This window comes from Phytophthora infestans, genomic scaffold (assembly GCF_000142945.1).
Source record: "Phytophthora infestans T30-4 supercont1.11 genomic scaffold, whole genome shotgun sequence".
NCBI classification, from domain to species: domain Eukaryota; phylum Oomycota; class Peronosporomycetes; order Peronosporales; family Peronosporaceae; genus Phytophthora; species Phytophthora infestans.
The window spans coordinates 1,944,380-1,971,904 of record NW_003303748.1 but is presented as its reverse complement, the minus strand read 5'-3'; the positions used below and the strand labels follow the sequence as shown (position 1 = coordinate 1,971,904).

The window sequence follows — 27,525 nt, the reverse complement described above, 5'->3', positions numbered from 1 at the left end:
CCGCCTGAATGTGTCTCGACGTGTTTGTAAGCTTACCGATATTTGACCATGCCACTATGAAGCTTTGCGTTTAACGTTAGTTTGCTTAGCTACGCACTTCTCGGTGTCCATAATGATGGTCGTCTTCTTCCGCTAGTAACTACTTGTATTCAATAGCGTCACCCGAGATCATGCTATCCTTTGGGGGAATGTATTGTATACCGTGGACGTTGAGCGATCAACATGTTCAGTTTACTTAGTGTAGAAGTACAGCTTTCCATGGTACCTCATTGCAGTTGTCTATCTAGGAAAAAAGAGATTGAAAAAACGGGGTGTCCAGTAAATGAGCACTTGGAAGCAGCTAGTACATTAACGATTGAGCACGATATTCTTATTTATACCGAGCTCACATCCCTGACATCTTACGCAAAACACTTCTATCTCTTCTTGTTCCAACTCAAATCCACTTAGCAGCCGTAGAAACGCACCACCTGCAGCGAGGAGTCCGTCTTGCCCTTCGATAGGTATGCAACACTGCCGTCCGGATACGTCTTCAGAGCCTGGTAGCGGTTGCCCACCACGGACTTGTCCACCGTCACCTTGTCGCTGATGGTCTTACCAGTCGAGGCGTCCAGCACCTGCGCGTACATCGTGCGGTCACCGCCCTCCATGAAGTCGCCGCCCGACGAGCTGCCCTCCCACACAGCCAGCATGCCGCCGCTGCCGATCTGCGCGAGGTGAGGCGCACGTTCGTTGGCGTCCGTGCCGCCCAGAGTGATGTCCTCGCTGGCAGCCGCGTTCATGGCAAAGTGAATCAGGTGCACCTTGGCGTTGTCGCCGTTGCCGTTGCTAACCGTAGCCCAGTACTTCTTGCTAGAGGCAACAGAGTCTGGCACGATGTCGCCCAAGTTGGCAGCACCCAGGTCAACCGGGTAGATCGTTGTGCCCCAGTCCTTAGGCGGCATGATACGGTTGTTGCTGTCCGTCTTACAGATAGTCGCGTAGCTGTCCGTGCGGTTGTCGTACGTGATACGCTCGTAAGCCGAGTGCGAGCAACCCCAGTTGAACGAGTCCTCGTCCGCCGTGATCTTACCGGTAGCGTCAACCACCTTCATGCGGTCACCCTGGTGAATGTTGATGCAGCCACCCTCCGACGTGGAGATGGCGGCACCGAAGTACGCGGCCCAGTTCTTGCCGTCGAACGCGATACGGCCGTGGTGAGCGTACCACCAGATCATGTAGACGTCAGGGCCAGTCTTGCCCGACGAGTAGGGAGGCAGCGACGCGCTCGAAGACGTCAGCTTCGTGGCCCACGACTCCTTCGTGCCGTCATAGCGGATCATATACATGTCATAGCACGGAACGGCCGGGCTAGGAGCCAAGCCACAAAGGTTGCTCGGGTTACCACAGTTGAGGGTACCGCCGCCCTCGGCGTCTCTCGTGCCGAGGATGACGAACCCATCCTTGTCGGCATAGATATCGGCGAAGTCGTGGACCGGGACCTTGGCAGTGCTGCCACTCACGAGCTTGTCGCTAGCGTCCATCTCTTGCACGATGACATTTTCGCCACTGTGGTAGGCAACGCGCGAGCCGCCACCTGGGATAGCAGCGATGGCCACAAGCTTGAGAGCGGCCTCATCCTCGTTGGCATCAACAGAGGCATCCACGGTCACTTCCGTGATTTCGATGCGCGGCTTGGCGCACAGCTTAGAGTTCTCGCCAGGAGTAGTCGAGGTCGACGGCGTGGTGGAGTTGTTGGAAGTGGTAGGGGGCGAACCGGCGCTGGATCCACTGGCGCTGGTGCTCGAAGCGACCGTGGGGGTAAGGGTGGTGGCCTTCGGCACCTCCGTGAATGTCAAGGAGGGGTCTGCCTCACCGGCAGTCTCAGCGGAGGACGCAACGTCAGTCTTCTGTGAAGCACCGTCATCGTCCTGCTTGGTGCCATCGTTGTTCTGCGAGGCATCAACGCTTGACGGTATCTCGACCTGCATAGGGTCATCATTGTTCTGCGCCGGGTCTTCGCTGTTCTGCGAGGCGTCAACGCTCGACGGCATCTCGACCTGCATGGGGTCGTCGTTGTTCTGCGCCGGATCTTCGCTGTTCTGCGAGGCATCAACGCTGGACGGACCAGAAGCAGGGCCCGAAGGGGACGTCTGGCTGGCATCCGAGCCAGGGTTGGAGTACTGCTGCACCGGGCTGTCGGGGGTAGTTTCCTGGCTGGCACCGACGTCCGAGGCGGTGGTGGAGTCCTGAGTGACCGGAGCATCAGAGCCGCTGGCGAGCGATGACGAGCCGGTAGGCGTGGCGGTCGTGACGTCGGGCATTTCAGGTTCTGGTGTCACCATGGTGCACTTCTCATCGGCGGCAGCGAAGCCATTGTTGCTAGCAAGGAGTGCGAGAGCAGAAGCGAGCAGGACGTGATACAGACGCATGGCTGGTTATGTCTTGGTCTTGCAGTGAACCGAGGAGGTTGTTGCTGTGGAAGGCCAATTGGAAAATGAGAAACAAGCACGTTGATGCATTTCATTCAACGGTACGAACAATCGATGAGGACTTTCGTTATCCTTATATCGTGCAAGAGGCTCATGAACTTCAGCTGGAACGAGGGTGGCAACAACCCTTAGGTTGAGCGTGATCTTGCAGACTTTCAGATCGAGCAACAACCATAAGTTGCCTCTTTCTTCACGGGCATATGTCATTCTTCACATCACGAAAGATTGACATGCATCAGTGTAAGCGTATTAATAGCGCGCCTGCTGCGCTATTTAATATCAGTGGTACAGTAGCCTACCGGTGTAAATGTCGCCAGCTTTGATGAAATACGGCAGACGGCTGCATCTCTAACATTAGGTTGTCTTGCCCCCACCCCCACCCCACGCACGGTATCCTCTGTTTCAGAGTCTGTAGTCGTGCTGGCACGATAAAAATTGACTCATGTCGTCGACCAATTGTGCCGACAGCGGTAAGGTACAAGTGTGTAGTACTGTATGATCATAAAATACAGTGTACCAAACTGCACATCATGTTACACTGTATACAGTAGTAGTCTACACCATTTCCCGGCCAAGTTACCAGTTTTACCAACCATCGTGCAAATGGCCCGTTCTTGTTAAATCTAATTTAAGGCTGTGTGGAGACACACCATTTTTAATTTTAGGCTACGGCATTTGGCGATTTGCAAGAAAAATCCACTTTTCCCAGACTTGCATTTCTGCCCATCACACTTTTCAAGCAGGTTGCAAACCTGGTCAAATACATAGAGCCTACGTTACCGCATCAAAGGGCACGGCTTATGCTGCTTCAAGAAATGAAGCCCTCCAAAACATTTTTTATTCCAGGACAACTTAAATGATGTTAATACGGTACTGTGAATGCAGTAGTCGCTGTTTGGCTTTGTTTGTGCTTTTTTTTCTTCTCGGAATAACCCTTGAAGCGTCAGAGCATGCGGTAGCGTAGGCTCTATGTATTTGACCAGGTTTGCAACCTGCTTGAAAAGTGTGATGGGCAGAAATGCAAGTCGTGGGAAAAGTGGCTTTTTCTTGCAAATCGCCTAATACCGAAGCCTAAAATTAAAAATGGTAAATTAGATCTCACAAGAACGGGCCATTTGCACGAGTTGGTAAAACTGGTAACTTCGCCGGGAAATGGTGTACATGCTCGAAACGTAGGTACATGTTTCCCTGTACGGCTGGTCTCCGTGGCTGCAGCCGGCTGAAAAAAGGAAGTAATTTGCGAACTGATGGCCCCGACATGCGTGCTTGCCGGTTGCAAAGTACCGGTACTGTACATGTAACTTGATCGAACAAAACATCTTTTGTGCAAGGCTGCTGAATACATGAAGGTGAAATTTAATGTCACGCTCTTACGTGCATCTTCAGTAACGTAAAACCAAGTGTAAAAACCCACCAAAGGCACTTGGCTATAGTTGAAGAATTTCAACATAGTAAAAGCAAAGAGCTCTTCTGACCGCTTCAAGAAATCCATTAGCCTTCTATAACGTCGTGTTAAATTATTTTAGTTTTCTCCCTAAATTTGTTATCAAATCGGCTCAATCGAATGGTCACTAGCTACCGGTATGTATGTACATTTGTAGCAAAAGTCTCCTACTTTACCCGTGGTTTTCGGGTGATAGAGAGCGTGGTCATTTGCAGTTTTGCGCGCACATACCGACTCCACTGCGCGCGAACACACCCACGGGCCGCCTCGAGAAGTACAACTTCTACGGCAATTTCGGCTCCTTTCCTGCAAATAAATTCGCTTTTGCCCCCATGAAGACCCGTAGAGTAGCGGAAAACATCTATAATACTTCGTACATGTACAATGTACATTGTACTGTACATGCAAGAATTGGTGCCGTGGGATTTCCTTTTTATGCTATTAATAAGATTTGCTTGCAATGGGCTGAAAGCCTTGAGAATAATTCCTTCGTGGAGTGAGTATATAACTCGTCCTGACACTGTCAGGCTGACAGGACAGGACTCCTGTAGTGCTACAATCCAGCGAACTACGTGCGAGGTGGAAGTGGTACAGTAGTACTGTATCACCATGGCACGTCGCGAAGACTTCTCAATTTGTGATGCCACCAGTTGTGTACTGTCTGATTTGAGCTCTAAAGTGAGAGGCCGTTGCAGCAACGGACTTTAAGAAATATCTGTTACGTTTGTCCTTTAAAACATATCAATCTCGTCGACATGTGGTTAGTACTTCTTTGTGGTTTCCAAAGATATTCTCAGTCGTTTGGGGACAATGTTCTTCATTGATCGTCGGCCAGCCCTGAGTGAGGGTCGTGGTGCATCAGAGCGGGGGAAACTTGAGAATGAGCTAAGAGGCTACACTTACGACTCTGTTGGCTGCGGCCTCGTCCTCGCTTGTAACAATACAAGTTTCGGAATACACCAGATATTTTCCTAAGTTGGGCGCTACTGTCAATGGAAAAATAAGTATGATAGTAGGATGCATAGGGGGTTATTGTAGTATTATCTTGATGCTAAAGTATATCTATCATATTGCCCAAACAATTATTTATTCGTCGTTACCGGTACTCTCCATGTATTAAAACATACTGTACTATTAATACGTATTACTTTACGGTTGATCACCACACTTTGGCGAGGAAAGCAGCTGGAAATGAAGAAGCTGCTCTAGCCACAAACAGCGAAAAACGATTGTCTTCAGACCTTGATGGTGTCTGCATAAACGGCTTCCACACCGGATCGCGCATTGTGAACGTCTTTTCAGCAAAATGTAATCAAAAGTAGGGATTGTACAGAGCCTGACTCATTGCTGTAACCCCCTGTTCTCAATTTACTACATTACCTTGTTCGTAGCAGGCTCAAATGACCGGCACGAATTACCCCACGAGCTTAGCTTAGGTACGGTGCTGTGTACTAAATGACACTAGGACATACATGTAGCCCTTGTATCCTCTAGTCCATCCATTGAGATCGGTCCACAAAAAACACCACCAACTTGATGAAGAATGGTACATCACGAGGTCTTGGCCAAAGGCACGCCACTCCATCTGGAGTCTGGTTATCTTTCCTGCTGTAATCCTATCGTTCAGACGTATTAATAGGGGGGGTCAACACGGGCGTGTTACGGTAACAGATATTAGTGTACACGACCACCTCCAAGTTGGCCATTAGTTTTCACTCACGTCCACTCACTTTCCATTTTACCCAGCGAAAGCCAAGTCCACTTCAACACACTTCCCACATCTAGAAACCATGCGTCTGTACAACGTTCTGATGGCTTCCACCGTTGCTCTTTTTGCGGCCTGTACTAGCGGCCTTGAGGCTGCAGGCACCACCAAGAATGGCTTCTGCGCCAAGCCGCGTATCCAGATCACGGACGTCGATGTTGGTGCTGCCGTCGAGGCCAACGAGGAGGAGGCCGCCCTCAAGCTTGTGGCTATCGCTGCTATTCCGGGTGGCGGCTCGCGCGTCGCCTTCCAAAGCGGCGACAGTATCATTGTCCGTGAGCTGGACGCCAAAGACAAACTCGTGACCAGCAGCCCCGCCGTCAAGGTGCCGCTCCACGACTTCGCTGACATCCACGCCGACAAGAACGGCTTTGTCATTCTCGGCACGAGAGACGCCGAGGGCGGCGGTATCCTCAACTGTGGTAACCCGAGCAACCTGTGTGGTTCGGCTCCTAGCCCGGCCGTTCCGTGCTATGACATGTATATGATCCGCTATGACGGCACGAAGGAGTCGTGGGCCACGAAGCTGACGTCTTCGAGCGCGTCGCTGCCTCCCTACTCGTCGGGCAAGACTGGCCCTGACGTCTACATGATCTGGTGGTACGCTCACCACGGCCGTATCGCGTTCGACGGCAAGAACTGGGCCGCGTACTTCGGTGCCGCCATCTCCACGTCGGAGGGTGGCTGCATCAACATTCACCAGGGTGACCGCATGAAGGTGGTTGACGCTACCGGTAAGATCACGGCGAACGAGGACTCGTTCGACTGGGGTTGCTCGCACTCGGCTTACGAACGTATCACGTACGACAACCGCACGGACAGCTACGCGACTATCTGTAAGACGGACAGCAACAACCGTATCATGCCGCCTAAGGACTGGGGCACAACGATCTACCCGGTTGACCTGGGTGCTGCCAACTTGGGCGACATCGTGCCGGACTCGGACGCTTCCAGCAAGAAATACTGGGCTACGGTTAGCAACGGCAACGGCGACAACGCCAAGGTGCACCTGATTCACTTTGCCATGAACGCGGCTGCCAGCGAGGACATCACTCTGGGCGGCACGGACGCCAACGAACGTGCGCCTCACCTCGCGCAGATCGGCAGCGGCGGCATGCTGGCTGTGTGGGAGGGCAGCTCGTCGGGCGGCGACTTCATGGAGGGCGGTGACCGCACGATGTATGCGCAGGTGCTGGACGCTTCGACGGGTAAGGCCATCAGTGACAAGGTGGTGGTGGACAAGTCCGTGGTCGGCAACCGCTACCAGGCTCTGAAGACGTACGAGGATGGCAGTGTTGCGTACCTGTCGAAGGGTAAGACCGGCACCTCTCTGCAGGTTGTTCGCTTCTTCGGATGCTAAGATGTTGCTGGACGCGGCGCAGAAGTCCGCAGTAAAATTCCTAGATGTGTAGAACTGGTGATCACAGCTTTAGGTGCCCTGAGATTTTGGGTGGTTAGACTTTGCCATGAGCGTACAATAAAAAAAATGAGGACATGCATTTTCAGAAATCTTAAGAGTACAGTAGTCGACGACATTACGTGCCAGTTCCATGTGATATTCGACTTACTATCCATACTTGTTCATGTGATACAATTCGACTTACTATCCATGCATGCACATGTAGTACTGTACAGTACAGCTCTTGGGTACTGATGCACTTGTATCTACTAAAATACTACAATTAATCTAGTACTTGTACATGTTATATAGTACCGGTCTTCACTGAATTGTTAGGGATACTACGTTGGGTTACTATTGTTCTATTGGTCAAAATTACATGTTAATTTGAGCATTAAAGCGGATCAGGGGAGGTACTTTCGAGATGGTACGAACATGGTTGACATGATTTTATGGGCGCGGCTAATTATGTATTTATGTTATGGTATTGACAACGTATATGTGCAGCTTCTGTCTGAACAGTGTCTCTAAACAACAAGCTCGATGACAGTGCCATGGTCAAAGCTGCACTCCTGGTGTCCACAGGTGTCAGCAACGGCCACATTTTCTGTTAAAGGTGATCATCCATGATTGCTATCGATAGTGCTAGTTCCGAGTATGTTGCTTTCTCTAGCGCCTGCATGCCACGCACTTTTGTCCTAATGATAGACAGTACCTATATCAGCGCTGCTACAGCCGGAACTGGAGCGTACTGGTAGCAGTTTTTTTTGCTGTTTTCATTGAGCACGATCGTGTGGTGAATGCAAACTTCATTGGGTGCGCAGCTCGGGCGTGAAGTGGTGGGTTGCGAGTGATCCAAAATGAGAACTGAAGTCGGCTATGCTATACGCGTTCCTCCAAGAAACTAAAACTTAGCCTGGAGCTACGATGCACATCTCGTGATCAGAAAAAAAAAGCAGCCTTCCTCTCTTGGTCAGCGACATCTTCGACATCTTGTTAAAAGAAACCGAGCATTTTCAATGAGCACGAACGTGTGGGGCATGTAAACTTCATTGAGTGCGCATCTCGGGCGTGGAGGGGTGCGCCCCCAACGAATCATTAATCCTCGCCCCGGTTTGTTACACCACCGAGCATGATGACTTAAGCGGGAGGCTAGCATCTAGTGCCGCACTTCAGCTTAGACAAGTCGCTCGAGCCGCCGGCGGTCAGTACTGGATAGTCTTCATATGAGTTAGATTACCACCTCCCCATCAGTTTTATCGCCAGTCGATCAGCACCTCCGTTTAGTAGCTCCGTCGCGCCGCTGATCCTCACTGAATGTGTAGCGCATTTAGTCCCGCAGGCATAGCGGCTCGCTTTAAAATGGTTGAGATCTCCTTCACTGTAATTCCTCTTTCAGCTGAACTTGTCAGCGCTGGTTGGTCAGATTGGGTCCCGATAGCCCTGGCGCCTTTTAAAATTCATTGTGCTGCGAGAGCTGGGCACAGCATCTCATCGCCAGACCGATGATGAAAGCGCCGCTCCTCGCGTCCAAACTGGTTGTTTTCACTCCGCGAAGGCAGATTCCCACTACCTCAGCGTCGCGAGGTCGCGTCCGCTCCCCGTGCTTGTTCTGGAACAACAAATCACCCAGACGAAGGATATACAGGTGATGCTTGTTGCCGATAAAAAGATACTCTGATTTTGATGGATATACAGGTGATGCTTGTTGCCGATAAAAAGATACTCTGATTTTTGCAAAAAGAAGGCCAACAGTAGCCCACCCCACTGTAATTGCCCTCGTGAATCCGTACATCAATCGCATGATAGATGGAGTGCAAAAGCGTGGGGGGTAACTGGCTGCTGCGGCGAATATCTCGTAAAAGTACTGCGTGGCCCGCATTGACACCCGGGTCATATCCGGCTGTGTGCTTATGGAACCACCTGACCGCGCACAATTTACTGCAAATAGTTGAGTATGTATTGCCGGTTCCGACCCTGTTCATCCCGAATCTCCACAGAAATACTGCAAAAGCACTCAACTGATCCGCGTTGGCGTCAAGCGCATCACGACGTAGCCATGGTTGGTTGCCCATGAAGCTGCAGCACTTCTGCCACTGGTACCAACCCCACCTATATTGCCGTCGAGATGTGTCGGCTTAAGCTTCAGCTCAAAGCATTGCTCCCAAAGCTTCCAAAGTTTTCTTGAGCTCGCCGGAACTCGCACCTGTGTCCAGGTCAGCAATTACCTTATCTAACTGCTCTGATTGCCACACCCTGCTACCTGCGTCCGCCATTACGTTGTTGGCACCCGCAATGTGACGAGTCGAGGTGTAGAAGTGTGCTTTACTTCGAGAAGCGCGATCAGTCTCAGCAGCATTCGTGCGAAAGAGTTTCGACTGGAGCGGCGAGTCGCCCAGCACACCGCAGACATCTTGTCAATCCAAAACCGGGTATGCGCTGGACTACTTTGACTTTCTGATTCCACCGTGGATCCCATACGACTGATGCGAAAACTGCGCTCATGATCCCGCGAATATTGATACTAAGCTCGTCGGACACGACCGCGTTACCTGCTGCGATCTGGTGGCGCTCTTCTTCATCGAACTCCACTTGCAAACATTCTTTCTGAGCTGGCCATATTGCACAAATTCCTCTTTCACTTAAATCCATGAAAAGCTTATATTCGGGTGCTCGAGATTCCACAAATCTCGTCAGCGGCACGGAATTGAGTCTACCGACCCTCAAAATTGCAGCGAACCATCAATTGTCTTCACGAACCTCCAAGGAGATGATGAATGGCTGAAAAGGAGTCGTTCTGTGAGCTAAAGAGGCTATGCGTTGAAAGAATGGGGACGCCGATCGGATACACGTAAACACGTGTCGTAAACTTCCCAATAGCTTGTTTAACTGCTTTCTGGAGGCAGATTTTGAGACGTATAGTGTATGTATACGTCCAATTGCTTTCATAATTTTCTCGTCGGGCGTTGGCAGTGGCGCTTTGAGGTTCCAAATCAGTCCGAGGGCCTTTTTTTCAGTGAACCACGGAGAAAACTTCTCGTCGCTGCACGCATGTGGACCGATATTCGTGACCATTGCCGTTCGTAAGGACATACTAGCTTTTGAAAGCCTCGAGCCGATGTCGGGCTCGATGCAGATGTGGTCGTCATACCATGATTTTCCATCAAAACAGCCTGAGACCGTCGATACTCTGAGCTGGCCACATCGGCGATGTGTTAGCATGCAAATGCACGATAACGCCACCTGCATCTTAGTACTGTCGCGGCGAATCCGTCTACCCAAAAGGATACGATAGATCGATCACTACACCTTTGCCAATCCTAACCGGCGAGATCGTAAAGCAAAATGGAGTGAAGTAACAAAAGTAACAAACAATTTTTGGAAATATATATGAAAAGTGACTTTAGAGTAATGCAAATTTAGCGTAACGCTACCCACTGGCTTCGTGCCAGTACCAGACTTTCGGAGCGCCACAACCATGCCAAGCGAGCCGAAGCAGGGGATTGCCGCCCTAAGGCAGGTGCTACTGTAGACGCTTACACGAGCGGACGGGACTGGGCCCTGGTGGCGGACTGTAATGGCATTCTAGCCACTATAGCCTGCATTATTGTCGAGCGTGGGACACCGGACGTCAAGACCAGAGATGGTGCGCGCGCAGCGTGCACGAAGTACACGCCTGAGATGGTGGAGGTGCTGCATGTACATGTAGTGTGGTACTTAGAGGAAAACGGCTGGTATACACTAGCGCAGATGCAAGATATGCTGTGGTTTGACTTAGCAAATCGCATCAGCACGTCTCTCATTAACAAGAAACTACGAAGTAATTTGTAAACAGTCAAGCAGTAAATTTCTAATTTATACTAAATCACCATTGCTCTACACTGAATATTCATTTTAAAATGAAAACTAATTTTGGGTCATTCCTCTTTGCTTTACAATCTCGCCGGTTAGGATTGGCAAAGGTGTAGTATGCCCAACTCGGTAAAAGTGCCTTCCAATCGTCCTGCCAGCTCGGCTGCCAGGGGAATGTTGCGGACAGCTCCTGCAACATCGCCCGTGGACATTTTCGTTAATCATGGCGATGTAGTTTCCACGTGAAGAATACAACGAGCTAAAGCGGCTGCCCCGTCGTAAGTCACCTTCACTGAAGGCTCATCCTGGGCTTGGTCATTCACCGAATCACCTTTCGGACAGGATAGATCGTGTATAATTCTGGCGTCAAGGCTTAAATCGACGTCGCCCTTTGGTACGGCTCCAAACGGGCTACACGTGACTCATTCCAGCGCTGGAAGACGTGATATATCCAAGATCAAGTGTAGATTGTCGACTTGGTCTCTTCTCAAATTTTTAATGACCGCGTTTGGCCCCTGCAAAGCAGAGCCGTGGTTTTGTGGGCATGATGATTTGTTCTTCCACGTTGGGCGGACTTCATTTGTGACAATATCGCGCCACTCCTCCTTGAACTCATAAGATGACCAGCATGGGAGGTGATCGGAAGCACTCAAAGCCTTGTTGGGCCGGGGGTCGTGTGCCGTCTCGCCTTTAACGAGCCGGATCAAGTTGGGAAGGCTCGTCTTTGATCTTCTGAGCAGCTCACTGTACGCAAATTGCTTAGACCGATCAAACTGATATTTCAGCTCCCCTCTCAATTGAATTGATGGCGAGCTTTTGACGGGAGGTGATACACCACATTAATTCATGACTGCGAGTACGATGATAGCTGCTGCCTTTTGTTGGAAGCTAAATACCTTTCCCTGCTTGTCAACGTCAGTACGTAGCGTCTCTGTTGGGCCTCCACGCACATGCCCATCCGATCCGCCAGATTTAACTGAGAAACTGAGCCGTGAAGGCCACTCTGGTGTGCTTCTAGCACATTGCGTTCCCGCGAGCGCGACGATAGCAGCTTAAGATACCTACAGTACTGTGGCCTTTTTTGTCGGTGATGCTGACCGCGGCCCTGCTCTCGTCCTTCGATGTCGACTCCACATCACCTATGTGTATAATACGTCGAGATCAGTTACCAACCCGCAGGTGTCCTGGGGCGGCGGTGCGACACCTCGATCATAGTTTTCAGCCACATCGAGACTAACGACCTGCCTGCACTTCTCGTGTAGCGGCACAACAACGCCTTGGGTGCTACCTTTGGTCACTCCAAGGCTAACTACCTGCCTGCGAACATGTTGCAGCGGCACAACAGCGCCCCCCCCCCGTCGTGGTGTCCGACCACAGGGAGGCTCACGTCCTCCTCGCATTGCTCGTGGAGAGGATCAATGACCGCTCGCTCTTCGTATTCACCTGCTTCCATGAACACATTTTGCCCGGGCTACTCTTGCCGTCGACGGTCGCCGTGCTCACGGGGTATGGGCAGCTCACTACATCTTGGCTCAGCCTCACTGCGGTCGTCGGAAGGGGAAGAAGTATATTGTACCAACGTATCTGTGGTAAGAGGAGCCTTACTGGTTGGCCTGAAGTAGACAACTTCAAAATTTGCTCCATGGCGTGCTCACAACTCAGTGACCCCATCTTTCTCTGTTGACGAGGATACTGTCAGACCGCCGTAGGCCTTGTTGATGAAATTTGTAACCACGACAGGCAATTGGTTGGGAACAAAGTGGCCTCGGTAGTCGTAATTACAGGTTTCTCCGTCACCAGGACAGCCATCTACAGAGAGGTACTTCATACAAAGCTTCATGCCCTTTCTAATTGGCAGTGCCGCTACCACCGTCGGACGTACGACATTTGTATTTGGTGGATCCGGAAGCCTATTCTTAATGAAGAAATTTGTCATGTCGTAACGTCGACGAAACTCTCGCCCCTCCTCGACATCCACTGGCGCAAAGTGCATCGTTGATAGCCTACGAAATCCAAAGTCCCATTCGAAGATCCCACGAGCAGCACCAGGGTGTGACAAGTAGTCAAATTCCTTTGACTCAGACTGCATCGTTTCCACAAATCGCTGCGCATCCAAAGATACATACTTATTTTTAACTAGATGTCCATGTACAGCCGATTGTTGACGAGCTGGTTTGAACGGTGACCTCGATTCTATCCCTGCCGCGACCACTAGCGAGCTTGAGCTTCTTTTTCCCAAATCAGTTTGACGCAGGGCAATAAGTTGGTCTTTATCTCGCACAATTTCTGGGTCATCTCGAAACGGCCCCGTAGTGCTTACAGTCTAGGTTCCGTCTGGATGTTAACCTCCTGAGAATTATCTTCTCGGGAACGCTTTTTCTGAGTTTGGCGGCGGTGCCTTATCTCCCTCATCGTCTACTAGTAGGTCGTCGTCCGAATCGAACAGCTGCTCCGGCCTCCTTTTCTCCGTGCTGCGCACCGTCGGCTGACTTGACCCGTCGACTCCCATCACCGGAAATTCCGCATATAGCGAATTTGGTACTTTAACGCTCCAAGGAGGTCTGCGTTTACCGACGTTGTCGAAACCAAAGTTTAGAATGTGTTCAATCTGCAAGTAGACGACTCGCGTCTCTCCCACGTTGTACACCGGAACAACTGCGCTCTCATCCACAGGCTGCAGCCCAACCTGTTTTAGAATTGTTGCTAAGCTTCGTCGCGCAGGCCGACCTACCTCATTAAAGTAGCCGTGGGCGGAGTTGTGAATCAAGCGCATTTCCGCTGACATAATGTCCGTTGCGACACGCAACAGACAGGGTCTTAGTGCATAGGTCTCGAGCGCAAGGTCTTGCAGCTCCTCTTCATTGTACGGAATCTCACACGTCTCACTTGAAAAAGTAACCTGAAGTGTTCCGGTCTTGGTAGTTTCTTGCCAGACATACCCAACCAACATCCCGAAATCCCAAACCTTGGGTTTCCCTAGCGGTACACAGCAACGCACAGGGCGCTGCCCACATAGGCTCCAATTCCATTAGTAGCCTCAGCCTCAGTCACTATGCGGGGCTCGACCTCGGTCGCACTTCGTTTTGTCGTAAGGGATCCTTTGTCTCTCCACCTTCCACTGGCCATCGGCTCTATGGCATACTGGTCGTTTTCAGTTTCTGCGGCTGCCTTGCCGTACGCATAGCCCCCGGTATCGAGAACGTCGGGCTTGAACAAGGCGAACAGCGTTGTTGCGAGCATATTCGGTCTTAAGGTAAGGTAGTAGTGTCCGAGAAGGGGGCGGCTTGAAGAGTCGCGTCTCCTGGAGGCTGTTGCGTGTGATCCAAAATGAAAACTGAGGTCGAAAATGCTACAAGCCTTCCTCCAAGAAACTAAACTTAGCCTAGAGCTACGATGCACATCTTGTGATCAGAAAAAGCAGCCTTCCTCTCTTGGTCAGCGACATCTTCGACATATTGTCCGAGGAAACCGACCATTTGAATCCACGTTTCTATTCTGTTGAACGTGGCAAAGATAACTATGGACAACATGACACCGTGGTGCTTCATTTCGCGCTTGTAATCTCATTTCAAGAGCCCGAGCGAATCGGTATGGCCCGGGATACTTTACAGAGACACCGCGGTCCTTCATCTCGTCGTGCGCAATGTAATTATAGCAAAGAACCCAATCGTACTGTTAGTAACATTTTAGAAGCGCATCTACTTTAGCACAGGAATCGATTTAGCTCATGAAAGAAAACACAAACGTGGATCTCTACGTACTTCACAATAGTATTGATCATTAAGTAGCTAGCCGGTCAGCTTGTACATGCATCCGATAGACCATCAGCGGCCCGCTGGTGGTCTACCTAGTTTACTGCTCGCTACGGTGCGCGTAGCGAGTAGATGCTACAGAGCGCTATAGCTCTGGCCAATGGAGGCAGCCGTCTGATCGTAAAGAGTAAGTCTTACGAATTCGGGCACAAATTCGGTTGATGATGTTTGTCACACAAGAGACCGGAAATCATGATTCAAATCGTAGCGAAATTTTCTCACGCTACTCTTAAAATGACTATGCGTGTCATACTGTACGTTTTTACATGAATGTGAAGATTAAGATTATAATATTAAAATAGTATTACTACTGAGCAAAAGGACAGTTTGAAATCGTGGTTTTAGGAAATACTACGTATTAATAGTAGTAATATAATACAAATACTTTTTTCATCATGGTTGATGAAGTGTGCTGGACAGATCCACCAGGTTGAAGGAACTTTTCATTTTCAGTCGGCTCTGAACACCGTCAGTGCTACACCGACTCCGGTAGACGAACACACAGCGACAAGCAGTGAAACTGCGCCCAGTTTAGCAACCCGAAAATTGCTAACAGCTTGATCAAAGATTAATGATTCGAGAACGGTGTCAATGATGGCCTGTTCGTGCTCAATCTTCAAGGTCGAAGATCGAGATCGCAAATCGCACCGTTCGGCATCAAAACACACGGAGAGCGGCTCTCTTTTTCCAACAAGCGACCGAGCTCCGAATCGGAAACCGGTGCAACGTCCAATCGCGCGTGCATGTCATCTGTCTTGACGTGTGCCAAGTACAGATGCCTTGAGGGAACTGCATTGCTTTACACTTAAAGCCAACATACATGTATTAATACCGGTACTCTAAAAGTGACAGCACTCTGATGAACAAACTGCTGTCCGTTTTGGTGAAGCGAAGCGTAGCAGAGAGGTTGTTTCGGGGCCAAACTAAAGAGGGCCATTTCTAGGGAGGGCCATTTGTAAAAAAAGGGATGTAATCAATTTAAAAAATACAGGCAATTTCCCAATACTGAAACCAAGATGATTTAAACGTGTCCGTTGCATTTTTGCGTGTCCGTTGCAGGGCGAGCCCTTTTGGGTCGACTGTTTTTCCTTACTTAAATCAAGTTACAAATGACCGTGTCCGTTGCATCCCACCGTGTCCGTTGCAGAGGATAGATATGGATGGAGTTTATACCACAATGTTCTTGCCCGGGTAGACGAGATAGCATGCGAATACAATTATTTGGTGGGAGATATTGATGAAGACGAGAGCCAAAGTTGTTTAACTGTATCGCACAAACGAAGCCGAGCGTGTAGCTTTCTTCCTGTCCACGTCTGGAGTGTGGAGTAAGCTCATTTCCACATACTCCAACTAGTGAGATAGTTCTCAGCCTAACTCATCAAGCCTCTACTTCGACAGCCAAAATGGATCTAGCATCTCTGCTCAACGCTGTGTCCCCGACTGTCAGCAGTCCAAGATTTTCGCCATCGTGTGAGTATACGTGCCCTTCGGTTTCCGCCCTCTCAGAAGCGCTTAGTGACCTGCCGCCTTTGGTGGAAGACCAAGCGAACGCAGGAGACGAACCTGGTCTTGGTACTCCGACTGAATCTCAAGTTGCTATGGATAGCGAGCCGAGAAATACTCGTGTGGAGACAAGGTCTATGAGTGCAAGTGGAATTTCCGTAGAAATAACCCCTCCGCCCGAGGAAACGTACTCGTCAGAGGATGCCGCCATTGCAGCTCTGCATGACTGGACCAAGAATCATGGTTTTAATGTTAGGAAATACTACGTATTAATAGTAGTAATATAATACAAATACTTTTTTCATCATGGTTGATGAAGTGTGCTGGACAGATCCACCAGGTTGAAGGAACTTTTCATTTTCAGTCGGCTCTGAACACCGTCAGTGCTACACCGACTCCGGTAGACGAACACACAGCGACAAGCAGTGAAACTGCGCCCAGTTTAGCAACCCGAAAATTGCTAACAGCTTGATTAATGATTCGAGAACGGTGTCAATGATGGCCTGTTCGTGCTCAATCTTCAAGGTCGAAGATCGAGATCGCAAATCGCACCGTTCGGCATCAAAACACACGGAGAGCGGCTCTCTTTTTCCAACAAGCGACCGAGCTCCGAATCGGAAACCGGTGCAACGTCCAATCGCGCGTGCATGTCATCTGTCTTGACGTGTGCCAAGTACAGATGCCTTGAGGGAACTGCATTGCTTTACACTTAAAGCCAACATACATGTATTAATACCGGTACTCTAAAAGTGACAGCACTCTGATGAACAAACTGCTGTCCGTTTTGGTGAAGCGAAGCATAGCAGAGAGGTTGTTTCGGGGCCAAACTAAAGAGGGCCATTTCTAGGGAGAGCCATTTGTAAAAAAAGGGATGTAATCAATTTAAAAAATACAGGCAATTTCCCAATACTGAAACCAAGATGATTTAAACGTGTCCGTTGCATTTTTGCGTGTCCGTTGCAGGGCGAGCCCTTTTGGGTCGACTGTTCTTCCTTACTTAAATCAAGTTACAAATGACCGTGTCCGTTGCATCCCACCGTGTCCGTTGCAGAGGATAGATATGGATGGAGTTTATACCACAATGTTCTTGCCCGGGTAGACGAGATAGCATGCGAATACAATTATTTGGTGGGAGATATTGATGAAGACGAGAGCCAAAGTTGTTTAACTGTATCGCACAAACGAAGCCGAGCGTGTAGCTTTCTTCCTGTCCACGTCTGGAGTGTGGAGTAAGCTCATTTCCACATACTCCAACTAGTGAGATAGTTCTCAGCCTAACTCATCAAGCCTCTACTTCGACATCCAAAATGGATCTAGCATCTCTTCTCAACGCTGTGTCCCCGACTGTCAGCAGTCCAAGATTTTCGCCATCGTGTGAGTATACGTGCCCTTCGGTTTCCGCCCTCTCAGAAGCGCTTAGTGACCTGCCGCCTTTGGTGGAAGACCAAGCGAACGCAGGAGACGAACCTGGGCTTGGTACTCCGACTGAATCTCAAGTTGCTATGGATAGCGAGCCGAGAAATACTCGTGTGGAGACAAGGTCTATGAGTGCAAGTGGAATTTCCGTGGAAATAACCCCTCCGCCCGAGGAAACGTACTCGTCAGAGGATGCCGCCATTGCAGCTCTGCATGACTGGACCAAGAATCATGATTTTAATGTTACCAAGAGGCGTGCCTTTACTTCAGCGACGGCAGGGGATGCAGTTTGGAAACGTGGTTTCGATTGTGATCGAGGTGGCAAGCCAAAGTGTACGCAGCATCTTAAAGATGAAGACCGAAAGCGCCCCATGCGAGGTTCCATGCGTATTGGCTGTCCGATGAAGATAATACTCCAAGCCGTGAACAAGTCTGACCCTACTGGGGAATGGAAAATTGTACACACGAGGAACGGAAGTCGTCTTCACAACCATCCACCGTCAGAAGACGCCAGAGCTCATCCAGGTCATCGTCAACGGGCCGCAGCTTCCACTAGTGCGCTACTGACAGCTTCGCTACAAGATATCATCGGTTCTCAAACTGCTGTTGGAATTACAACTGCAAGGGTGCATGCCAGTTTGATTGACGCAGACCCTGGTTCTTCTGTAATTCCACAAGATACCGCAAACATGAGAAGCAATTCTCGTCGGCACAAACTCGCCACCAAGACCGTTATGGAAGCTCTGTTTAATCGGCTGGAGTCAGATGAATTTTACTACCGATATGAGGTGGATTTGGAAACACAAAGGGTCCTTTATTTGTTCTGGGCTCATCCGGGTACGCTGGAACAGTACCAACTTCACTGTGATGTCGTTGGAATGGATTGTACATACAAGACCAACAAATACAAGCTTCCTTTGTTGAACATCATCACTATGACCGGATTTAACACGGTGCTACCTGTTGCACAATGCTGGCTACCGCGAGAAAGAGAAATAGACTATATCTGGGCTATGAACACGCTGTCTTCTTTCCTGTCGGAGAGAGGTGTCGGTTGTCCAAGTGTGTTTATAACAGACAAAGAATTGGCAGCGATGAACGCTGTTAATACTGTGCTCCCTGGCGTACCTGCAATGATATGTAGGTGGCATATGAACAAGAACGTCGTCAGCAAAACCCGCCAGGTCTTTGGGCAAGTAGCTGTTCAAAACCCAGCTCCAGGGCAATCTAAGTTCGAGAACACTTGGCAAACGGATGCGTTCATCTCATTATTTTACCGAGCTGTTGAATCATCGACAGAGGCAGAGTTCGAGATAAACCGAGGCGAGTTGCGCGCTATGAGCGTTCCTCTTTCACGTTACTTGGATCAGCACTGGTGAAAATACAAGAAACAGATTGTACGATCGTGGACGGATCAGTACCAACACTTTGGTATCAGAGACACTTCATTCGTCGAAGGAACGCACGCTAAGTGTAAAACTTGGTTGCGTGGATGTAATGGCGACTTGTTTACAGTGTATAAGAGTTTGCTGCCTTGGTGGAACTCTGCAGCATCTTCAACTCGACTTCTGGCTCAACAAAACTCCGTACGAGTTCCATATCTTCTCCAGGGCAATCGATTTGCAGCGGTTGTTCGCGTAATTTCAGTGTGGGCTCTTACTAGAACGCACGCGCTGTGGGAGGATGCACGTGCAATAGTCTTTAATAGACTGGATCGTAGTGAATGTTCTGGCGTATACCGAGCTGTGCATGGACTCCCTGGCATTCACGAACTCATGGGGATCACTGCCTCTAATGGAGAGCGAATTTTACAACCTAGTGATTTCGATTTGCACTGGTGGATTAATCGTGAGCAAGCTACTACCTTTCAACCTCGAATTCAAGAACCAGCGTTCAACGAAGAAGAATCAATGAGTAGGCGACAACGACGTCGGTCTAGGAGAAGCACCACTCTTCCTTACAACACACGAAGAGATCCAGTATTTTTTGAGAGGGTAGACCTTAACAACCCAGCTTCACCCCCAGCATCAAGTCGTGATCGGTATCAAAACGCAGAGACAGCAGTGTCTGTTCTCAATCGTGTATCAACTCTCCCCGTGGCGGATGTACAAGATCCCTCGGTTTTCCATACGAGTATTGTGCCTCCGCGATTCTGGGGATATGCAAGATGGAGTTAAATACTAAGTGTTTGTTAGTTTAACTTTCGTAATTACCATCGTTATAATTTAACAAAGCGCTCATTCTTCATTGAAAATTATCATGGAATGCTGTTTTAATCTGCCTTACGCTTCTTGTTGCATCCCCGAAAAGTGTGAGATCTCAGTGATCCACTCTTAGGGAACGTCTTCAAACAAAGGGGACATGTCCATTCTTCTTTCTTGCTGTCCGTCCGGCGTCTGGTCTCTTGGTTCTTGGCTGCTTCAGGATTCCTAGTACAGAAGCGGCGATGCGAACGCATCGCTGCAGAGTCTCCATACTCGATTCCGCAGTACTGGCACGAGTAGGTCTTGGGCAACACGCTGTTTACCACATCCGGCTCCCATTTGAGTCCGCGAATTGACAGGTAGCAGTGGATCCGGTGGCTCACGACATCATAGGGCATTCCGTTATGGATAAGGTCCCCACGGAAAATGATGCAGAAACCCACTGAAATTCGCACCACGCGAGATTTGGTGTCGTCGCGCGCAGTGAAGCAGCCATCGTAGACTCGTAGACTTGTTCCTTCCTCCAAGCGAGAAGCATACTTGCCGGGACACGCGTAGACTTGTTCTGGGAAGCTTCAGTGATGACAGATTCAGGATAGTCTTGATGCGCTTCTTGCTCCTCTCCTTCTCGCGTTGAGCGCAGAAAGGAGAAGACTGTAGGAAGCCACACCGGGTCCAGACAAGCAGTCACAGCGCTAATGGCTACTCGCAGTAAACCGATAGAAGGAGACCGAGCGTGAACACGGGACTGTTCGCGGTATGTGTCGTGACTATCATCACTCACGTCCTTGAAAACGGGGGTGTACGTGCGGGTTTTCGCTTCATCCAGTAGGGCATTAAGCGTATCCGTAGACAATCCGAGGTATGCTACTAGGTAGCCGCAGGCAGGGAGTGTTGGCTTGGGTGCCATTTTGAAAATGCAACGGGCACGCCTATTTGCAACGGACACACCTCTAAACAACTTGATTTTTGTATGGTGTCACAACAGTGGATTTTAAGTGAATCTGCAACGGACACGGTGGGATGCAACGGACACGATTTTGAAACATTTTGAGTTTGTATACCTCGATGCAGCGACGGCAAAAAAAGGCACGTAATAGGGATCCCGTCTGAGAGAAAGTGTGACGAGGCACATTGCCCATCTGGGCCCAAGTCACACCATGTCACCCCGTGTCAGCGCATGACGGCCCATTTGATGACCATGTTGTGCCCCACCTGACACGATGTGTTATGCAGACGATGTGTTATGCAGACACATCGTCAGCTGCGGACTGCATAGCTGGAAACACTTCGAGTTAAACAAACACTTTCATTCATAGCTATTATAACAATATTAACGAGCACTAAGAACTAGAATAGAAGTATGCATTGAAAGTTAGCTAGACAAGCTCGACACACATTGCCATGTACCTGTAGCGCAGGTACTGAATGCTCTTCTTGTCGAGACAACCCGGTGTGTCCGCCCCAGCGAATACCTCGAACGCTAGCAGCACATATATGCCGCAGTTGTAGCTGTCGGTTTGGATCCCCAACTGAGGCTCATATGTTTGAATGCGGATCCTGTGCTTGTCGCGACCCGGGACCATCAGTGAGAGATTAATAACAGCAGTGCGGAGGCCAATCCTGTACGACGACTCCATTGGATCGTACGTATACAAAATTCGAGCGCTCACATCGAACATGATCGCACACCAGTGGTTGCCGTGGGCATTCACTGGTATTATGACCTTCTCGAAGGATAGCCCGAGCAATAAATCGGCCAGTCTATCGTTGTCCAATGTCACTTTCGTTGGGGACTCGACCGTTATCAGATAGGAGCTCCCCACGACAATGGACGACTTCGTTCCAAAGAGTTTCTCCAACAGGTGTTGCATCGTCGTGTCACCCAAGCAGCCTTTAGCAGCGATCTCCAGCATTTCTGTCTACAGAAGATTTCATTATAGATGATTAGAGGTGAGTGGACATAGTTCATGTCTGGTGTTCGTACCTCAGGTGCCAGCAACTGGGATCGTTCGACCTTGGCCTTCATGTCTGGATCCTCCTGAGGCTTAAACGCAGGGGGCATTGGGATGTCAAAGTTAATCGTCTGGCACCATCTGACCACTCTGTCTACAAGGTGAACCGTCTGGATGGAGATATGATATCTCTTCATTGTAGCAAGCGTGCTAGTTTTGAATACTCCTCGACCAGGAATTTCCACGACAACTTCAGGCTCTGATAGGTGCTCGCTCGCTGTCTGCAGTGCAGTCACCTTCTTTGTGCATTTGCGGAGTAGATCCTTCGGTAAGACGCGTACTAGCTCATCTGCATCAATAATCGTCTTGTTAGCCGGTAATTTCGCCAGCTTATACGCAATCGGGGCCTTGACATTCTTGTCCACCATCAGCACCTTGTACTTGATCACTGTTGATGAAGCCGATGTGTACGTTGGATGGACCTCCAGCGCTCGATCCAGCGTGGCGATCGTCATGTTCTTGCTGTGCATCTCCGAATCTTCTTTAGTCATGAGAGCCGCAAGGTTTTGCGCTTTTCTAGCAGCTTTGGTCTTGGTCTTCGGTCTCCCTCGCGACCGCGGAGGAGATGCAACGTCAAATGCGTCGGAATCATCCTCCAAACGAACAGGTCTGGCGATCTGCTCAGGTGGGCCAGTTGGTGCCCCCGATTGTGCGGATGGTTGGGTGCTCTCTTCAGATGGGCCAGACGGTCTCAAAACCGTTTGAGATGGGCTATATGGCCTCGTATGGGTCTGCGTACAGGCGGCAATACTAGATTTACCAGAAGAAGTCCACACCCCGATCAGGTTCGTCCACTTCGACACTCATGGTTTGCTCTGCATCAGCGACTTCTACAGTCTGATCAACATTAGCACCTGTGGCACCCTCATGTGGCTCTGTGACTTCCAAGGGTTCATCTGAATCAATGTTGCTTGTTATATCAATTGCAGTATCCTCCTCGACAGTTTCATCTTGACCGAGATGACTACTGTTGGTGGCAGTGATGAGCTTTTCGACTTTCTCGCTATTGCCACGCTTGAAGAGACGTGCAACTTCCTCCAGCGATTTGATAGCTGCGCGATATTGAGCCATACCCATGCCGCTCATTGTGTCTGCGATGGAGCCGGCAACCGCTTGCGCTTCACGAAATTTTCGATTTGAATCCCATGGACGGTCTTGGTCACGGAGAGCTTTGCGAACCGCGAAATATTTTCCGGTCAAACATTCCAACGTAGTTTCTGAATTCAGCGACGATAGCAGCCAACGCGACGGAAGAATTTGTGTGGGGATAATCATCTCCATTTTTAGAGCTTTGCGGAGATAATACACGTGTCGGCATGGAAGCAGGCGCGTCGACATAAACAGACAGGAACACTGCCAAGTCTGTTTGTTCACAGAGTATTCTACGCCTGGTTCATCGAGCACCTCATCATCAACAGCTTCGTTCTTGATAAACACGATCCCAGGTACTGCTTCGTAAAATGTGTACCGTGCACACGCACCAAGTGCGTAAGAGTACTGCTCAAAAATAAGTTCGCAAGCGTGTTCGCTAACGAGATTGGCCACGAGAGCCATCTCGCGGTCGTACCTTGCGTTATGAACCATCCCAATCTTAACGACTTGGGCTCGAAAACTTTGCTCGCTGCGTGTCTGGTAGCAAATGATCGAGGCGACGCATTCATCCACGCCCATGTGGCTATTCATCGTGTCCTTCAACTGCTTCCAGGACGACTCCAATCTGTTATTTGTGTTGTTACCTAACGTGACGACATTTTGCCGTTCAAAGGCACACCACATCGGCTTGCATTTGTCCCAGTTTTTCTGAAAGTACAGCTCAAACGGGAGCGCCGTGGGATTGGTCTCAGCCCACACATTTGGCGTCGACGTACTCAGAGATGTCGTTAGGGATGAGGTGGCTTGGTCTCCGTCTACATCCATCTGGAGCCCATCTGAATCAATCCGGAAACCTTCTGGACCATCTGAGCCTAACAGTGTATCAGGCATGGTGGCAGTGGCTCGTGATAGTGGATGCGATCCAATCAAGAGAAGGTGCCGCATGTAGTTCCGGTGCTTCTCAAACTCATGCTCGGACTTCGCATAAACCAATGATGGAATCAGACTACGGAGCTGAGACTTCTGCCATTGAGAAAGCCCGTAAACCGAGGATGCCAGTTGTTCGCGCAAATACTTGATCACGTGAAACTGACAAAGAAGAACAATCACTCCAGGGAATGCCTGGCGGAGTACTCCAATCTCCGTAAAATCCTTGTCCACAACAACGCATTGAAGCTTGGGCCAATCGGGATTTGCCGTCCTGAACTGTTCTACAGCAGTCAGAAGCGTGGAAGCCATCTCGTTCTGCATGATGGAGTGCTGCACGAACTGGCCTTTGCCAAAGGCATCGTGAATCATAAACGAAAACACCTTGTACTTCGATGTATTTGTCCCGTGTGTCGCGTCAATCAGCAACACTTCAGGGAAGTAGTGAAACAATTCACGCATGTGCTTTGACTGCAGATATATACAGATTGCTATATTCTTCATAACCACACAGAAAACGTAGGATTAATAAATACCAATGAAAGCAGTGGACATAAGAAAAGCAGATTCAAACCTTTGCATGCTGTTTCTCCACGAAAATACGACCTACATTGCCTGGTGCTTCGCAAAATTCAATCATCCACTTTTTCAAGCGCTGGGCACTTGTCGTATGCCCCTGATCGCGCGCCTTGAGCTTGGCAGCAAGGTTGTGGACATCCCGGATTGTCATGTTGCGATCCGAGTTGTCCAGTATGTACTGGAGTATACTCTTCTTGTTTGCACCTGCACGTCGTAGAACGTTGACTGTGTCCGCAACAGCAGGCGGGATAGATGTCCGTACCCAAGAGTATTGTCCGTACGTGAGCTTGTTCAGTGGGTGGTTTTGCTGCAGCTTGGCCATCGTAACGCACAGGCCAAACCCGGGGTCGTCAGGTATCCCATTCACAACCGGCACGCAAGCGTTGATCTACAAACATTGAGGGACAAATTAGTCTGCAAACCCACACCGTCTGGGACCGTTTTGGACAGTCTGGACCCGTCTGCAGGTTACAGAAACCTCGGTGCCCATCCGAGCCCATCTAAATCCAACTGGCAAACAAACAAAAGCATTCGCCTTACCTGCGCACCGCACTTAATGCGCCGAGTCTCCTGTCGCGGGCGCTTTCCCTGACCTCGAGAACGTACCACCATGCTTACAGACCAGAGTCTTGTTGTAGTACCCCCATTCTTCCGGAATACCCGGCGCTTTTGATCCGGCGGCCTTGATCTTGTTGTTTCTCTCCGCTACCTTGCTGTTCGTGCGAACGCGAAAACTCTGCGGCAAATACACGAAAACAGACGTCAAACTGTGTGCCATAGTAAATTCCATGAGAAACACGACCATACCTGGTACGTTTGTTGCATGTACTCGTCCAGGTATACATGCAGTTCTTCCCACGAATCGAAGCGCGTCTGTTCCAAAGGAGGGGCGAGGACACAGTCCGAGCTTTCCGACGACCCATGGCTTTGCGTGTCCACTTGACTGGACGTGTCGGATCTGGGCGTGCGTGAGCTGTCGGATGATAGCGTCCATCCCTCGTCGCTGACGTTGCTCCCGCTGTCGCTCTGGTTGTCGTCGCTTGCCGTCACGTGCGCCCTGCGCTTCTACGCCGATCGCGGGCGGCGCTCCATTTTGGGCGCGGAAACCTTTCGAATGAAAGGGGGAGGCGGCGCAATGCCACTCAATCTCTTTTGAGGCACTCTCATTCGAGGCAATGTATACGTGATGGCATCCAAATTGGGATAGGGTTATGCAGAAAAAAACCATGCAGAAAGCCAGCTCTCAGACGGGCTCCCTAGTCACTCTCAAAAAAAAATCATGTGTTTTTCTTTCTGGCTTTAATGCACATAACACTGATTACATCCCTTTTTTTACAAATGGCCCTCCCTAGAAACGGCCCTCTTTAGCTTGGCCCGTTGTTTCGGGGGCACGCCATCCCTACATATGTTGAGCGTGACGTCTGCACCGGTCCAAATGGTAGATGCGCTCGCTACCACGATGAGCTCTCCGCTATGGCGTTTCGAATGAAAATGCGCTGTGCCAACGGCAGAGACTACCTGCACAGTCTCAAATTTAGACTGTGCAGCCGATGCACAGTCTCGGCTATATTATGTTCTCTTCGCGCAGATTGCTGATCCATGTGGTCGGAAAGGCTAGCACGTTAACGACCAAAACAAGTGCATCTTCGGGTACAAGAACGCATGAAAAAACCAGAGTGATTGTCGGTGAGTGTGGCGGCAACTCGACTTTTTAAACTTATCTAAGCACCACTCAAGCGGCTTCACCGCGGTGTTCGCCTCGCCGCAATGTCACTCCCTGCATCGTAAAGCCTTTCATATGTATGCACACCGGTCAATATCATTCTTTTTACAAAGAATCATTGACAAAAAAAAACTACAAAAAAAGCTTACATTGATGATAATATAAGCCTTAAGTATCTGTACCGGAAGAATTCCATCGCTTGTCTGATACCGCTTTCACTGCCCAGTCCAGTGACATGCACTCCATAAAGCTGGAGCTCAACGAAAAGAAGGACAAATACGTAGGTTTTATTGTAGAACTTAAACTCCTCAGGGACTGGCATGAAAGTAGACATATTTCTCTGCATTCTAGCGTTTCTTGTCCGCACTGGAGTGTTTGTTCGAATAGTGTAAATCTGATCACAGTAAGAATTTAGTACGATTTCAGAAACTGTTTCACAGTCTCAGACTGATTCACAGTCTGAGCAGCACAAACCTGGGATGTTTTCCTGCTGTATGCCTTTAGATACGACTTCAACGCGTCCCAGCTGTCGAAAGCCGTCACATCCAGATCCGGTACGTCCACTAATTCGTCTTGAGGAGCGATGTCACCTCCGTCGCATCCTTCTGTTTCCGAATCGGACGAATTTTGGCTGCTAGCATCAGAGTCTGATGCGAATGAATAATGAGATCCCTTCTCGTGCTCGGATTCTACTGACGAATCCTAAACGTTCAATGATTCTTCATTTCTGCGTCTAGAAGAGTTGTGGCGACGCGAGGATAATCGATGAGGCAATTGCTTTCCTCGCTTGGTTAGCGCTCGATCTCGGGCGGTAGGATGCCTTCTTAATCTCTTGTTCTTCTTCCGTGAGTTTGAATGAACTGCAATGTCGCGGGATTCGCCGTCGCTGTTAGATCTTGACGCAACGCTTGCTAGGTCTTCGTCACTTCCTTCGCTGTAACGGGGCTGGTGGCGGGGCATGGCGGGCGTCGATACAGCAGACGTCGGACCCGTGCTGCTTTTTAGAACGCTGGGATTCTTTTGACTGGGGAGGGGGAGACTTTTGACAGCCATTAAACTTTAGGAATGATGGTCTGCATCCGGGTGAACATCCGAAGATCAAAATGCACATCCGAAGATCAAAATGCACATCCGAAGACAACCAAAAGATTTGTCCCCACCAAAATGGCCCTTTTAAATACTGTGCAGGGGACTCCCTGCACTGTCCCCACCGAAATGGCCCTTTTAAATACTGTGCAGGGACTCCCTGCACAGTATTTAAACTGTACTGTCCCCACCGAAATGGCCCTATTAAATACTGTGCAGGGACTCCCTGCACAGTAT

General features: G+C 49.7%; 2 protein-coding genes across 2 annotated transcripts; one reads left to right on the top strand and one right to left on the bottom strand.

Moving 5' to 3' along the window:
• Positions 1-446: 446 nt before the first annotated feature.
• PITG_07579 (uncharacterized protein) lies at positions 447-944 on the bottom strand (the record flags this gene model as incomplete). The annotated part of the gene is made up of 2 exons (XM_002904516.1): positions 447-803; positions 864-944. 2 exons carry the CDS (start codon positions 942-944, stop codon positions 447-449), a joined length of 438 nt encoding a protein of 145 aa, XP_002904562.1.
• A 4,761-nt stretch (positions 945-5,705) lies between these two features.
• On the top strand, positions 5,706-7,040 carry PITG_07578 (putative GPI-anchored protein; the record flags this gene model as incomplete). Its single annotated transcript, XM_002904515.1, has 1 exon — positions 5,706-7,040. One exon carries the CDS (start codon positions 5,706-5,708, stop codon positions 7,038-7,040), a length of 1,335 nt encoding a protein of 444 aa, XP_002904561.1.
• Positions 7,041-27,525: the final 20,485 nt, after the last annotated feature.